Genomic DNA, 15,622 nt, shown 5'->3' with positions numbered 1-15,622 from the left:
TTGCGTGCATTGGCCTTGCCCTTGGCTTGGCTTGATGGCATGCTTCGATGACGAGTCGTGGCTTTGCTCGAGACTTGTCTCGGTGATGTTCAGTGACTTGGCTCATGGCATGCCTCGATGGCGTGCCCATGCCTTGTCCTTAGCTTGGCTAGATCGTGTGCATCGATGGCGAGTTGTGACCTTGCTCATGGCTCCTCTCAGTGGCGTGTCATGACTTAGCCCATGACTTGCCTCAATGACGTGTTTGTTTTGTTGTTGGATCATATTTCTTTATTTGAAAAAATGACGACATACCATTAACCCATAAGTTCAAGTGCGACTAATCGGGCTTGGAATCAACATTTTTTTCAATCATCTTTGAGATCTTGATAACTTCACTTTTCATTCGAAACTCGTCTCCGGATTTGAATTCATTTTCGAGCATTTTATTGTTATTATTATTTATTTTGTACTAGTCTCAATGGAGGTGAGGTTCCTTTTTTCTTTTTCTAATTTGACAAGTTTGGGAATGAGTTGCATTTTGTGGCTCTTTCTTTTTGTGGTATGGACTTTTTTTAGAGGGTTTTCTTTCACAAAAATTTAACGATATAAGCCACATAAACATAAGCGTTTGCGTTTTAGTCAACGTTTTGTAAATAGCTAAATTTTTTTGTAAATGTTTCGTAAATAGCCATATTTATTAGAAATTTACTCTATATTTTTTGTTATTTTGATAGCGTAAATAGATTTACGTTGTTATTTACAAAAAATTAATGAAACGTTGGTTATTTCAAAATTTCTAACATTTTAAATGATTAGATAGACACTATACTTTTCTTTATGATTTTTTATTTTCCAAGTCAAATGACTTTTTCCCCTGTTTGTGGTTGCAACTTGCATGGAGCCCAAAGTTAATATTTACCTAGCTTTATTAGTTTTCTATTTGACTTCTTTATATTTGCTTTGTGTACTTTTTCAGCTAATGTTGTAATTTATTATTAATATATATCATCGAGAAATATCAGAGTAGGTGTTCAAGAGCACTGTGGGAGAGCGATTGTGGATGTCTCGGATCAGCGGGACCATGCGCCGAAACCGGCCTTCGTGTGGATTAATCCACCCTCGGGTATGATTAAAATTAATGTTGATGCCTCTTATAGATATGATTTTGCTGCTGTAGGTGTGGTAGCTCGTAGAAAGGTCGATGTTATTTGCTGGATGTGGAGGAGTAAAGCTGTTGGGAGCTCGCCGATGGAAGCATAGATGTCGGGAGTCTACTTGGCTTTGCTCTTGGCTAAATTCAGAGGAGAGAAGCTCGTTTTGGTTTAAGGTGACAACAAGATCATAATGGATAGCTTAGGTGTTTCTAAGATTTGTCTGGTTTGGAATCTGTTGCCATTATTCTTAGATATTCTTGAGTTGTCTAAATGGTTTGTTGATGTTCGTTTTGGGTGGACTAGTAGAAAGAACAATCGTTTGGCTCATGAGTTAGGTCAATGGGCCAATTTTTCTATGGAGTCCGGTTTTTGTAATCTTGGGGAGTCTCCGCCTCTTGTGCGGAGAGCTTTTCTTGACGAGTGCCGAGTATCTATTGATGCAAGGGGTGCTCTTTCCTCGCCCGTCTCTCCCTCCGGGGTTTGACGGAGAGGTTTTATGAGGCCCATTTTCAATATATATATATATATATATATATATATATATATATATATATTTGTGTGAAGTTGGGTTATTAAGCCTGTTTGGTAGTTAACTCAAAAAGTTTTTGTTTTCTATTTTCTAATTTTTGTAGTTGTACTGAAAAAATATTTTGCAGTTGTTTTCAAAAAGCTGTTTGGTACAGTTTTCATTTTTGTTTTTGAGAAATTGAAAAAACTGAAAAAACTGTTTGGTACAGTTTTTATTTTTTTTTTGAAGGAGAAGGAGGAGAGAAGAGAATAAATTTTTTTTTACAAAACACCTTTTATTTGTTTTCAGTTTTCTTTACTATTTTACAAAACAACAAAAATTTTTGAAAATTTTTTCCGAAAAAATAAACAAAACACAACTTTCACTTTTTGTTTTCAATTTTTTTATATCAAAAAGTCAAAAACACTGTTTGGAATGAAAACCAAACAGTCCCAAGTTATTAGACTGACGGCCATCAGTTGACACTTGACACTAGCAGAAGGACTAAAAAGTTGGTTATTAAATAAAGCTAAGGGATGAGAAATATTTAGAATAAAAACTTAGGGACTAATGTTCAATAAAAAAATATTAACTTTAATCAATTGGGTCGGTTAAGGAGAAATGCATCACACACGGACGCACACAGAAGAGTCGAGTGAAAGTATGTTCACAGTTTTTACCTCGGATTTCATAGCTTCGCCATTACTTTCCGGTTTGTGAACCAGTTTCATGTCTAATACCGTTGACGTACTTGATGGACATACCTGAACAAAACGGAACATACTGAACTTTCCAGCTAAATCTTTGTAAGTCTTCTCGAACCGAAAACAACTAATTTTGTTCAGTGACTTCAATCCTCTTAATGTTGTACGAGATGTCTAAGCTTCACATTTAGAGTAAAAGCTTGAAAACCGTTTCAGAAACCCCAGTTTGGGTATTTGCGAGGCTCTTATGCTCCGACATTCCGACCACGATCCATATATTCAAACGGGCCGATTCACATAGGAGCTATCCTCGTCGATAAGCTCAGAAAGGCCTCGGAGGTCAAAACCCGTCGACACAATGCTGGCCAAGATAAGCTCTCGCGACCCGACTTTCATCCAATGGTCGCTCACCGGGTGTGTCTCGAGCTTGGAGATTTACCTCACTCAGTTGAAGAGGCGGTGAGGCTCTTTGAGGAGATGCTTCTGATAGGCTGCGAAGCTCGGCGATCGTATGTCTCTCAGGGACGTTGTTCCGGATAATCAGACTCACGGGGTTCCGATCCAACGGCTATGCCTGTCAGGGGGGGTCGATAGAGCGCGAACGCGATTCGTTGGCCGGCTCAAAGAGATTCTAAGCAGCGATATTGCGAGAGCTGGGTTTCAACCCGATATCTTCACGAACAAGATGCTGATCAATGGGCTCTGTAAGGACGACCGGACCGAGGAAGTCGGGAATCTCTTTGAAAGAAATGGAGGTACAAGATGCTTCTGAGGCCGTGAATGACATGGTATTATGAAACGACCCGTCTTTTCTTAACCTTTCTCTGTTTGGTAAGTCTTTCAACATTTTTGGTTTACTATGAAACCATTTTTTGCCTTGAAATCAAGACTTGCCATAATTTTCTATTGCAGTTGCTCACTTAAAGGCTGATAGCGGTCTTTGTGGTTTTTCTTCGATTGATTTTGTAAAGCTCTTTCCCATTCTCCTTTATTTTGTTTGATTGTGATACACGATATTTGTTAATAGTTTTTTTTTTCTTGATGTTACTTGTCCCCGGTTTAGACTTGCTCTGAAAGTTTATGTTCTTGTTTCTCTTCATTTGCAGGGCCACATCGAGTAGTAGTGAATTGACTTTTCCTGGCTGGAAATCAATGCCAACCTCAGGAGTTGGTTCAAAACAAGAATCGGGTGAGCTCCATACCTTATGTCAGTAAGTTATCCTATCTTCAATCCTTATTTTTTGTATACATATTTTAGAGGCTAAATGGATTATGATCCCTGACATGGTGGGGAGTTCTGTCACCCTGGCATTCTTAACCTTTCCACTTTTTTCCTTTCCTTTTTCATTTGTTTGCTGTGTATTTTGATGTGATTTGTGATGCAGACACGGAATCTGCGAAAGCATCGAGGCAGCAACTGAAGCAAGCAATTTACGCAACTCTGTTTGAAATGAACATTCCTGCGGTTTGCGCAATCAATCAGGTTCTCATCCTTCTTTTGGCCTTTTTGTTTTCGCTATGGATGATCTAGAAGAAGCATAAACACAATGTGTCTGGGAAGTGTAGGCGACTTTGGCTTTGTTCGCAGCAAGAAGGACTTCGGGAATTGTCGTTAATGTCGGTTTCCAGGTCACATCAATTGTTCCGAGTAAGAAAAGCATAAGTTTGTTTGTTTCATTGGTCCGAAGTCTGTTCTTCGCGTGACTGGGGTTTCTTTATTTGTGCCTAGTTTTACGTGGCAAGGTAATGCGGAAAGTGGGCGTTGAAGTCGTGGGACTGGGAGCGCTGAAACTTACGGGGTTTCTCAGGGAGCTCATGCAACAAAACAACATCAGTTTTGGATCACTCTACACTGTTCGCACACTCAAAGAGGTACATTTATCATCATCATCATCATCATCATCTCGTCGTGAAATGAAATATCACGAATTCCCCTTGAAGCATATATAGCTTTCAGGATGTTGCATTAAGTTTGAATTTGGGAACAATAATAGCATTGTCGTACAGAACCTATGCTACGTTGCTTATGACTACGAAGCTGAGCTGCTCAAAGATACACGAGGGTCGTTTGAAGCCGTGGGAGAAGGTTGGTTCACACTGTCAAAAGAGCGGTTCCAAACGGGAGAGCTCTTATTCCAGCCACGAATGGGAGGATTGTAAGTTATTTTCATGATTTGCAACTTGTTCTTTGCCCCCCAATGCTTGAGACCAAAACGCAAATATTTTTTCAAAATATCGAGTTGTTCTCCGGAACTAATACCCAGTGGCCTTTGCTCATTGATTTCCGTAAGTATACCCAAGGCTTGACTAGGTCCTCTCGATCCATCATGTAGATTGTCGTTTGACTATGAATCCCATTGCATTTTTTAGGGCACGTTTATATTTCCAATTAGAACTACAAGGGAGTAAGAGGTGTCTGAAAGAGAAAACTTAACAAATTGACACATATATTTTTTTGTATCTATTGTGTCAGATACTGAATTTTTGAAAATTCAGACCGGATAAACTAAGTTAATCTATGAACATCAAAACCCTGTCCTTAAGAGCGTTTATACCTCAGAATTACAGAATATGTAAAAAAAAAAAAACATAAAAATATATTCAGTCCCAAATGATAGTGTTTTTAGACTGTTATCCTCATCAGTATTATACTCACCACGAGGGCGTGGCTCGGGTAAAGATTGTTGGACAATGGCTCAGTCATGGATTTTTGACGTAGCAGGTCAATAAGGGCTCGATCGTGGGTCGTTGGCAGGTCAACCGGAGCTTAATCTGGTTCTCATCGAGGTTTTCCATGGCTCGCCAGATAATATTTATCAGGAAACATTCTTCTATGTAAACAATAGATTGTTCATCACATATTTCCGTATGGTCACACAACCAATATACACATTTTGCTTCCTTTGAAACTGGTATCGGGAAATTATATTTCAAAGCAACAGATTGGGTCTGCCTTAGCTAGATAGGGTCATCACGGGTGAATTGTTTCTCGATTATGGATCTTTCGAGGAAAAAAAAACTGCAACGAATAATGATAAACATAAAATAAAGATTTGAAAAAACATAAGAACGACAATTTGCTGTTTTTTACCATAATTAATTTGACTCGTGATGGGTGGGATTGCCACATGTAAATATTCAGAATTCCACGTATCTAAAAAATATTTTACCATCTAGAGATTCAACTAAGTTTTGTTAATCTCCGCATGAATTTGTGCTCAAGTTTGGGATATAAGTCACTTACCTTTTGAGGAGGGACGCTCTTGATCTCACCGGTATTTTCCGCGGCAATGCAGTTGATGTTTCTGACCACACGATCACCCTTGAGGTCAGAATCTAGTAATCTTTTATTTTTTTAAAAGAAACTCGGGCTTTTATTAAAAGAATCTAGTAATCTTATCATTACACCTTTGTGACCACGCCGTTGCTGAAATAACTTTTGTGGTTGCGACCATCTCACTTCTAATGGGTCATATTGTATGTGGTCAGTGTAGAATTAGAGAGTGTGAAAAAGAGAGACAAAAGCTTGAAATATGCTCTAATGGCGTGTTAGGATGTCTTGTATCACATTTTGCTTTGTCCCAGCCACTGCGACAGTTAGAGCAAGCTAATTATGTTTTATTACTGTATAAGTAAATGTTGTATTTGTTTCGAATTCTTATCCAATGTCTGATTCAGCACCTGAATTTCTAAACTAATTTGTGGATGCAAATTCTTATCCGAGTTGGGCACTGGAAGATTTGTCTTCATTCAGATAGAAAGCTGGCTCCTATGCTTGCTCCCAGGTATGAACATAGCCCACATGTTGCCTAAACGTTACAAAGTTATTCCCGTAACAATCTGATATGACTTGGTATATGATTTGAATAAGGCCTCACGGTACTTGAGTTCGCCATATAATTTCCGCTTGGCTTTCTTTCTGCAACAGATTTACGTGATCGGCATCGACGAAGCTCAATTCTTCGAGGAACTCTACGATTTCTGTTCTGGGGTCCATTGTCGATTAATCGGGGTTCGATCGTGGATCTTTTGCGGGTCAATCGGGTCTCCGTCGTGGGTCTTTCGCGGGCTAATCGGATCAACATTACAGCTTCAACAAGGAAGACTTTTAAGTTTTGTTGCACTTTGGAAATCTTGTCACACACACATTGGATTGTATCAGGGCAAACCTTCAAAGTTTTTGTCATGCATTTTGTAAAAATTATTCCTTTAGGGCCTTTAATCCAACTCAAGCCTTTAAATGATATGCTGCTTTTCTTTAGGTTGGCTCCATTGAAGGAAGGGTGGGTGTGCATCACTTGGATGATGTGCAACAGAGTAAAAACTTTATATTAAAAAAGTATTGGAAATAAAGTGGGCCATAACCTTGAAATATGTTCTAATGGCATATTAGGATGTCTTGTATCACATTTTGCTTTGTCCCAGTCAATGCGACAATTACAGCAAGCTAATTATGTTTTATTACCATATCAGTAAAGTTGTATCTGTTCAAATTCTTATCCAATGCCTGATTCACCACCTGAATTTCTAAACAGAATTTTGGACGTGAATTCTTATCCGTGTTGGGCGCTGAAAGATTTGTCTCCATTCTGATAGAAAGTTGGGTCTAATTCTTACTCCCAGGTATAAACATAGTCCCACATGTCGCCTAAACATTACCAAGTCATTCCCGTAACAATCTGAAATGGCCTGGCATAAAATTGAATAAGGCCTCACAGTTCTTGAGTTTGCCATGTAATTTCCGCTCAGCTTTCTTTCTGCAACAGATATACAAGATCGACGAAGCTCAGTTCTTCGAGGAGCTCTACGATTTATGTTCGGGCTTGATCGTGGGTCTTTGCGAGTCAATCAGGTCTCAGTCATGTGTCATTCGCGGGTCAGTCGGGTCAAACATTACAGCTTCAACAAGGAAGACTTTAATTTCGTTGCACTTTGTAAATCTCATCACACATGGTTAGAATACACCCTGGATCGTTTCAGGGCAAACTTTTTATTTTATTTTTTTATTTTTTTTATGTCAGACATTAATTAGATGGCTCAAAGATGTTTATCTATTGATTATGAAAGCAAGTTTCATATAAGTATCAATTAAAGACGAGACTATGATATCGAATTCCTATGTCTCACTTATCCGTGGACTTTTACCAGAAGTTACATCCTCTCCTTTGAACAAGGTCATTACGTGCCATTTATAATTTCTCCTTGGAGTACAAGGTATCTTAAATAGGACAGATATTCGTTGATATGGCTATCTCGGCGGTTATGGACCCTGGTTTTCCAAAAGAATTTTTTTTTTATCTATTTAATACCCGTCTTTTTTTTTTCTTTTCAGTCTGATCATCATAGCATTTACAACTTTCCGTCGTCAATCTTTTTCAGTTCAATTGGTCAGCTCTCTGGAACCACACATCTGATGGTGGCTCATTCGATTCATGTTTGTTGACACTCTTTTTGTTTAAGAATGGTACAATGCCCTGCATTTAGGTAATGAGATTACAGTGCTGTTTGTTGTTGATCACATGCCACAAGCTAAAACTGTTAAAAATCAAAGGGTGCAAGTTTCAAAAGAGATGAAAGAACGGAACATATAAAGCAAACAAGCAAGCCTTGCAGCAATCAACAACATAATGCTGGGTTTTAGTCCCAGCATGAACCTTGCCAATAAACATCTCCAAAATCTTAGTCCAATCAGCAGAAGATTCAGAAGCCATCATGGTTTCGAGGTCATTTCCACACATTTTGAGTCTGACCCCAATGCTCGAGACCAAAGCTGTGTATTTATATATCGACTTTCTATGTCTCTCGGACTGATATCCCCCAGTGTTCTTCATGGGTCAATCGGGTCACAATCACGGTCAATCTCGGTTGTGGGTCTTACGTGGGTCAATCGGGTCTCGAGGGTAAATCGAATCACAATTGTGGGTCTTTCGCAGGACAATCAGGTCATCGTGTGACTTTTGCGGGTCAGGGTCACAACCGTGGGTATTTCGCTGATTGTGAGTCTTTGAATCTATCACTGGTCATGGGTCATATATCGACTCTCTCTCTCTCTAACCGATATCCCGAGTGTTCTTCATGGGTCAATTGGGTCATTATCACGAGCCTTTCCTGGGTCAATCTCGATTGTGGGTCTTACGTGGGTCAATCGGGTCTCGATCTTGGTCGTGGGTCTTTCGCAGGTCAATCGATTCACAATTGTGGGTCTTTTGCAGGTCCATCGGGTCTGGCGGGTCAATCGAATCACAATTGTGGGTTTTTTGCTGGACCATCCGTCACAATCGAGGGACTTTCGTGGGACAATATTTTGCTGGACCATCGGTCACAATCGAGGGACTTTCATGGGACAATCTTTTGCTGGACCATCGGTCACAATCGAGGGACTTTCGTGGGACAATCTTTTGCTGGACCATCGGTCACAATCGAGGGACTTTCGTGGGACAATCTTTTGCTGGACCATCGGTCACAATCGAGGGACTTCGTGGGACAATCTTTTGCTGGACCATCGGTCACAATCGAGGGACTTTCGTGGGACAATCTTTTGCTGGACCATCGGTCACAATCGAGGGACTTTCGTGGGACAATCAAGACTTTCACGGGACAATCGAGTCACAATCATGTGACTTTTGCGGGTCAGGGTCAAAATCGTGTCTTTCGTTGGTCGTGGGTCTTTAAATAATTCCCGTCAGTGTTCATTGAACTCTATACACAGATCTAAAAAACATGAGAACGAAAAGCAAACAAAATACAGATGAAGTAGGAAATTGGGGAAGAGATGATCGAGTCGCATAGACCCTAGCAATACTGGATGGTGTAGGATGACGGACTTGAGTATGTATTTATAGCCCCGATAATCGTGGTTCGATAAGAAAAGGAAAAAAAAATACAGCAACGAAGAGCGATGAACACAAAGTAAAGATCTAAAAAAAGCATCAGGCGAAAAGGAAAAAACTACAGAAACGAAAGAAGACGAAGTAAGAAATCGGGGAACTGGTTAATCGATTCGCATAAACCCTAGCGATGCGGATGGTTAGGATGACGGACTCGAGTGCGTAATTTATAGCCCCGAGCATTGTGGTTAAGAAAAGGGAAAAAAAAATGTGAATAACGACGAACACAAAACACAGATCTAAAAAAACAAGAGAACGAAAAGAAAAAAAAAACAAAAAAAAAACACAGCAACGGAGACCGAAGAACAGAAAGTTTAGATCTAAAAACGCATGAAACGAAAAGGAAAAAAGAAACAGAAACGACGAACCGATCTAAAAAAAAGAACGATATGAAAAGGAAAATGAAACAGCCACGACGAAGAACAACGAAGGTTGAAAATGGGGAAGAGACGAAGAAGGTTGAATATGGGAAGAAGATCGATTCGCATAAACTCCAACGGTATTGGATGTTTTTTAAATGGACTTGAGTACGAATATATAGCCCAGTTGTTTTTTTTTTTTTTCTTTTTTCTGAAGGCTAAAAAAAAACCCAAATTGATAGGAATTTCCTTCTTTCCCCTTTTTTGTAAAAATAGAATTAAAAAAAAAAACGTAAATTAAATAACCAACTAAGCTATGTAAAGCCTATTTCTGATTAAAAAAAAAAAAGTTATGTGAGTGTTTTATTAATAATAAAGAAACATGAATTTTAAAAAAAATGAGATTTTCCTTTTTGTCCCTTTAACTGAATGAAAAGCTTGTCATAATTTTGTTAGCAAGACGATAATAAATATTGTTTATGTTTGCACTTCGTCTTTCGTTAATGCGCAATGGCTTTGGCCCAAGCCTATAAAGCTAGTCCGTCAAAAGAATCAAGCTGGTTACTAAACGTGGTCAGTGTTGAGTTTCAACGCTGAAATCCTTACAAATCAGAAGACGAAATAAAAACAATAGCAAAGAAAAGACTTAAAGATTTATAGAGGTTTAATCTCAACGTGAGATCTACGTCTACTTTGTCACTGCATATTTACTATAAATCCAATCCGAAAAAGTGTAAACAAACTTGTTATCTATTTCTCTTTGCACCGATTTTTTTCTCTTTTGTTTTTCCATACATGGAAAAGTGATGGCTACAACATATTTATAGAGAAACAATTAGGGCGATACACAAGCCTGAAATGCTCATAATACATTTGACTTAATTCCTGACCAAAACGACATGCACACTGTTGATGTCATTTCCGATCCTCAACAATCATGAAGAAAATTAAAAGATTAATTTGTTGTTTATTTTGATTTATTTATGTAGATCTCATAAAAACATCGTTAGGAAACGATAAGACAGTTATAAACAACTATCTTAAGAACAAGCAAACAATTTTAATAAATATTCGGTCTAGAATACATTGGTCGAGCTCGACTACATATGAACACAATCGACGAGCTCAGAAGTACAATTTTAGAGAGAGAAGGAGATAGATAGTATGCGGTAAAGTAAAAGTAACGTCTAAATTCTCTCTGAATAAGAGAATTTATACTACGACAAGATGCAAAATCCTCGGAGACATATGTTGGTGACTTCGTCCTTCATCGCCTCTTCTTCTACCATGACGCTTCTGCGTTTGAACAAGCTTGGTAGAAATTGCCAGCTCTCCGAGTTCTAAGGCGAGATCGTTTCTCCTGTGTTGACTTCGACATCGTCACGACCTTGGTGGTCGCATTATGAGCTCGTAAATGGACTTGGGCCGGGCCCAATTGATTTATTAAATTCGTACGACGATGATTAATAACAATCAATTAATAATTGTCGTTTATTTATAATTTAAATCATTTTATCGAAATGGGCTTTGGTGGCCTAACATCAAATTATTTTATGGGGCCGAACTCTACCCCCACAATCAGCCCATAGTCTATTTAATATTCGGAAAATAATAAAAAGATTTCAGAGTTGAAAAGATTTGAGTTCGCCTGAAATTTGGGCGCGAATAAAATATTTCAAAAATATTTGATTATGAAAGCGGTCCACGTGTCGCGTTGCTACAATGCCACAATTCCAAAGTCGAACCGTTTTGACGCGTCAGTTGAAAATATTTCGCATGATCGAAGAGATAAGAAGTGATTTGATGGTTAATTATGAAAATTTTCAAGAAGTGGGTTTTAATCGCCCCTTATAAAACATTCCAAAGGTCATTTTAAATCTTATTTCTCTTATATTTATCGAGTGGAGAAACTCTTCAGGTAACTTCTCTCATTTTATTCACTGTCTTTGCTTTGTTTTTTTCTTTCTAACGAGCTTGTAGGTTTCTTGAGTTCGCTTGAATTTTCTTTGAGTTCGCTTAGTGTTCTTAGCAGTTCGTTTTCAGTTTTCTTGACTTTGTCTACGACTCAACCTAGAGAACATGTCAAACCTAGAAGAAATTTCAAGGTGTTCTTCCAAAGCTCATGACGAGAACGAAGATCTCTTATTACCCTATTTATTTACGTCTGCTGATTTAAAATCATATCATAGGAAATACCAGATTCCTTACGACATTTATCTTCTCACGCCATCGACTGCTGACGCGATCATAAATAGTTATTATTGTGTATACGAAATTTACTTTAAAAAATGTGGCCTTAGATTCCCGATCCCTTCTTCTGCTAGAATACATTAGGGTTCTCAAGATTACCATACCCCAGATGTGTCCTAACTTCGTCAGAATGGTGATCAGGCTTATTACAGTCTCGATAGAGCAAGGGGTCGATCTCACAGTGACCGATTTACTCTGTCTCTGCGTAGTCAAGGAGTACTCGAAGCATGATCCGAGGTGCTTTTACCGGTCGAAGTCCCCATTAATAATGGTACTTGAGAAAATCCCTGGGAATGATACCACCTGGGGCATGCGATATTTCTACTTTTTCGTCAATGAGCATTCCCTGGGTGCTCACGCCAGATTGTTACATACGACTTGGGCCAGTACCCCAGGTATGACTTAAATTCAATAATTTTTTACTTCTAATGTTCTGTGTTGATCTGACCTATTTAATTTAATTTTTTTATTTATTTCAGACAGAGCTCGTGCCCCCAGCCAATGACAATTTCAACGACAAGCTCGTCAAACTTCAAAAGGGCCAGGTCGAGTGGTCTTCGTTCAGTCCCATGAGGTTTATTGCCATATGACTTTGGCCAGCTCCCCTTCTTCCAGACGTTGAAGAAGAAAAAGAAGGTGAGTTCGACCTCGTAAAAGAGTGTGTGTGTGTGTGTATATATATATATATATATATATATATATATATATATATATTTGAATTTTGTCTGGTCTTACTTTTCTTGTCATAAAATTTTGATCTATGTGCAAAGGTCAGTGACAACATGAATGTTCAAGTCAGCAATCACAAGGACATGAGGAAGAACAAGGCGGCGGAGGCCTCGACCTCGGCGGCGACTCCGTCCCAGGCTCCGGTCGATGTGGCCGAGAAGGAAGCTTATGTCGAAATGATGCGCACCATCACCATGGCCCCGATTCTGTTAGTCTAGTTGGACTCCAAAACCGTCTCCTAGGCGAAAGAGGCGACTGAAACAGGAGGCAACTGAAACAGGATGCGACAAGGTCATGTCAGGGGAAAGGATCCAGGGAAGGAAGTCCATGTGACCAAAGCAGGGCGCACAAAGGACGGCGCCGCGGTCGCAGAGGATCCTCGAGGAGGAAACTTCTGAGGCTCCCGAGAAAGAGCCCGAGGTGAAGAAAAAGAGGAAAAAGAACAAGGAGTAGAAGAAGGCGGCTCAAGTCGAGCCGATCGAGGAAGAAAAAGAGGACGAAGAAGAAGAAGGTGATCAAATCGTCCGAAAACAAAAGATGAAGTTTGTGGATTTCGCCAAGGGTGGCACCACCTCGCTCGTTCGAGGCGAAAGGCAGTCCGATTTCGTCTTGGCCCCGACGAAGACTCACAAAGCAAATTGGATCGCCTTCCACTTCAATCAAGATCACAAGATATGGACGACATCTACTCCTCGGCGGGTTTACTTCGTCATCTCACTGATCCGGACATGTCTCTGTCTAAGGTACCGGGCATGCTCGAGCCTGCTTGATATCGGCGTATGGCGGGGTACATCACTATGGTCAGTTCGATTTTCATTATCCTTATTTTTTTTACTAAGTAATTATGGTCAGTTCGATTTTCATTATCCTTATTTTTTTTACTAAGTAATTGGGTACTTAGAAAAATATTTACTTTATGTTTTGGTCTAGATGTCGATTGAGCTTAACCGGGGCGTGGCCATGAACGAGGGTCACATCCAGGATTCCGAAGGAAAGCGCGAAAAGCTCGCCAAGGTGCTTGTAAGAACTGAATCCATTCAGACCGCGCTGGCGTCAATGAACGAGAAGTTCCCGTCTCTCCAGGGGACCTGTCGAGAAAAGATGCGACGATCAAGAAGCTTTCCAAGGATGTGACCGAGCTTTCCCTTAACAACCAGGCTCTCCAGTTTGATCTCGAGGATCGACTCGACAAGATCAACAATAGACCAGAGTGTATTCCCAGATGGAGAAGCCGAAGAAAGTTAAGGACGAAGCTAACGCCGACATGTCTGCGGCCTTGGTTGTGAAGGAGACTGAGTTGACGGAGATAAGGGCGGAGCTCGCTCGGGTTAAAAGGTCGTCAAAGGCGGAGAAGGACAAAGCGGTCCTCATTGCGAGGAAGGCATCATCTTTCAAGTACCGAGAGATAATCTCCGAGTACCGTGCCCTCAAAGAGAAGACGAACGAGGCGAACGTGATCCTAAAAAACTGGAGCAGCGTTAGGGCAACCAGGTTGTCGACTAGGCTTCCGAGCTAAAGGACACGGGAGGATGATATGGCGTTGAATTCGATGTGATCATTATTCTTGAGGTCGAGGATGTTCCTTTCACACCGTACTCAGAGTCCTCCCCCAACAATGTTCCTGAGTCTTCAATTGACCTCTGTCGATCGATGAGCACGGAACGATGCTCGATCAGACAGTGAGCGTGCTCGAGGGGATCTCCGAGGGGGACGAGGAGACAGCTGCCAAAGACTTGACGCCACCGCCAGCATCTACAGCCGATCAAGCGAAGTGAGGATCGAGGAAGTACACATTTTTTTAAGTCTTGTTAGAGAACAACTCCAACTCTTTTATATTATTTTGAGGGCCCGTTGTTTTGTGCATTTTATTTATGCTTTTAAAACACTATTATAAGGCCTGGTGGCCTTATTATTATTTTTTGGATGGACTTTGGTGGTCCTTTTACAATTATGCATGTTTGATTTTTATATTTATAATTTTTTTATGATTTTGAATGTATGTTTATTTTATACTTTATTTCTTGCCTGGTTTAAGAAATAAACCAAAAGATTCTTGAATTGTTTTTCTTTAAAAGAAAACCGATGTTTTTCACCGAAACGAAAACATGTGTGAATTAGATTTTTTTTAACTAAAATTTTCATGTCTTTTCCTCAAGTGAGTCTTCGCAAATCAACCCCAAATTACCGAGTTAAGGATCGTAGTCGAGGTGATTTTGACATCGATCTCGACGTGATCCAGAGTGTAGATCAGTTTTTCCATTATGCCTCATGAAAAAGAGAGATGATTTGGGTGAGCTAGGAGTTCGATTCTCCTGTCAGTCGTCGTTTGATATTTGCATGTTGTATCAGTTTGAGATGCGGTTCTCGACTGTATTGAAAGGATGCGAGCTTCGAATCGCTAAGTGGTCCGAAATTTGACTTCGACGCATTGAGACAATATTTGTTTTAGTTGGAGGCTGTGCCTAAGGACTTAGGCTGCCTACCAACTCTTGTGAAGGGATCAAACAAATCGTAGTTCGATTTTTTACTGGGTCAGCAACAATATTTTTTTTAAGTTGTCTTGTTCCACGATCTCAAAACCGATGTGCCACCAAGTGTTTCATGCTCTTAGATTCTCGGATGGACGATTTGGGTTACCTGATATGAGCCTTCTCAGTTTGCGCCTAGTTTTCCAGCATTTTCCTCCGCGGTGTTTTGAAAGACTTTTCGTAGAACTAAGTCCCCGTTTTCGAACCTCTGCAAATTCACATTTTTATTATAAAATTTTGCGACGGACTGTCGGTGTTGCGACAGTGTGACCAGTGCTTATTCTCTCTTTTCTTCTACGAAGTTAAGAAAATAGTAGAGCAACTGGTCATTTTTGCTTTCGCTTTTGTAAGCGCGCATCGTCCTTAGAGTTTGCACGCTATGCTCGATTGGGATTACGGACTTGACCCATGTACCATAGAGAAAATGGTTTCCTCAGTTGTGTTAGGAATTCTTGCCCACGAGAAGATACTTATGTAAATTCTCGTTGAAATTATTAATAAAATAAAGTTTGACATTTATT

General features: G+C 39.8%; 1 protein-coding gene across 1 annotated transcript; it reads left to right on the top strand.

The window, feature by feature from the left end:
- Positions 1 to 2,292: 2,292 nt before the first annotated feature.
- LOC149380953 (actin-related protein 8-like) lies at positions 2,293 to 4,508 on the top strand. The gene is made up of 8 exons (XM_089602062.1): positions 2,293 to 2,450; positions 2,565 to 3,179; positions 3,261 to 3,313; positions 3,455 to 3,537; positions 3,734 to 3,831; positions 3,915 to 3,996; positions 4,078 to 4,220; positions 4,356 to 4,508. Exons 4-8 carry the CDS (start codon positions 3,501 to 3,503, stop codon positions 4,506 to 4,508), a joined length of 513 nt encoding a protein of 170 aa, XP_089458188.1. The 5' UTR covers positions 2,293 to 2,450; positions 2,565 to 3,179; positions 3,261 to 3,313; positions 3,455 to 3,500.
- The last annotated feature ends 11,114 nt before the right edge of the window (positions 4,509 to 15,622 follow it).

This window comes from Urtica dioica, chromosome 11 (assembly GCF_054948205.1).
Source record: "Urtica dioica subsp. dioica isolate 48M chromosome 11, U.dioica_male_clone48M_v1_H2, whole genome shotgun sequence".
NCBI classification, from domain to species: domain Eukaryota; kingdom Viridiplantae; phylum Streptophyta; class Magnoliopsida; order Rosales; family Urticaceae; genus Urtica; species Urtica dioica.
The sequence above is the reverse complement of the archived record's forward strand: the minus strand, read 5'-3'. Positions and strand labels throughout refer to the sequence as shown.

What these genes read in the sequence shown, in the direction of transcription:
- LOC149380953 (XM_089602062.1), top strand. Translation starts at nt 3,501, where the DNA reads ATGCCAACCTCAGGAGTTGGTTCAAAACAAGAATCGG. An exon ending in TGGTTCAAAACAAGAATCGG is followed by an intron (nt 3,538 to 3,733) that starts GTGAGCTCCATA and finishes TTTGTGATGCAG; the next exon opens with ACACGGAATCTGCGAAAGCA. An exon ending in CTGTTCGCACACTCAAAGAG is followed by an intron (nt 4,221 to 4,355) that starts GTACATTTATCA and finishes ATTGTCGTACAG; the next exon opens with AACCTATGCTACGTTGCTTA.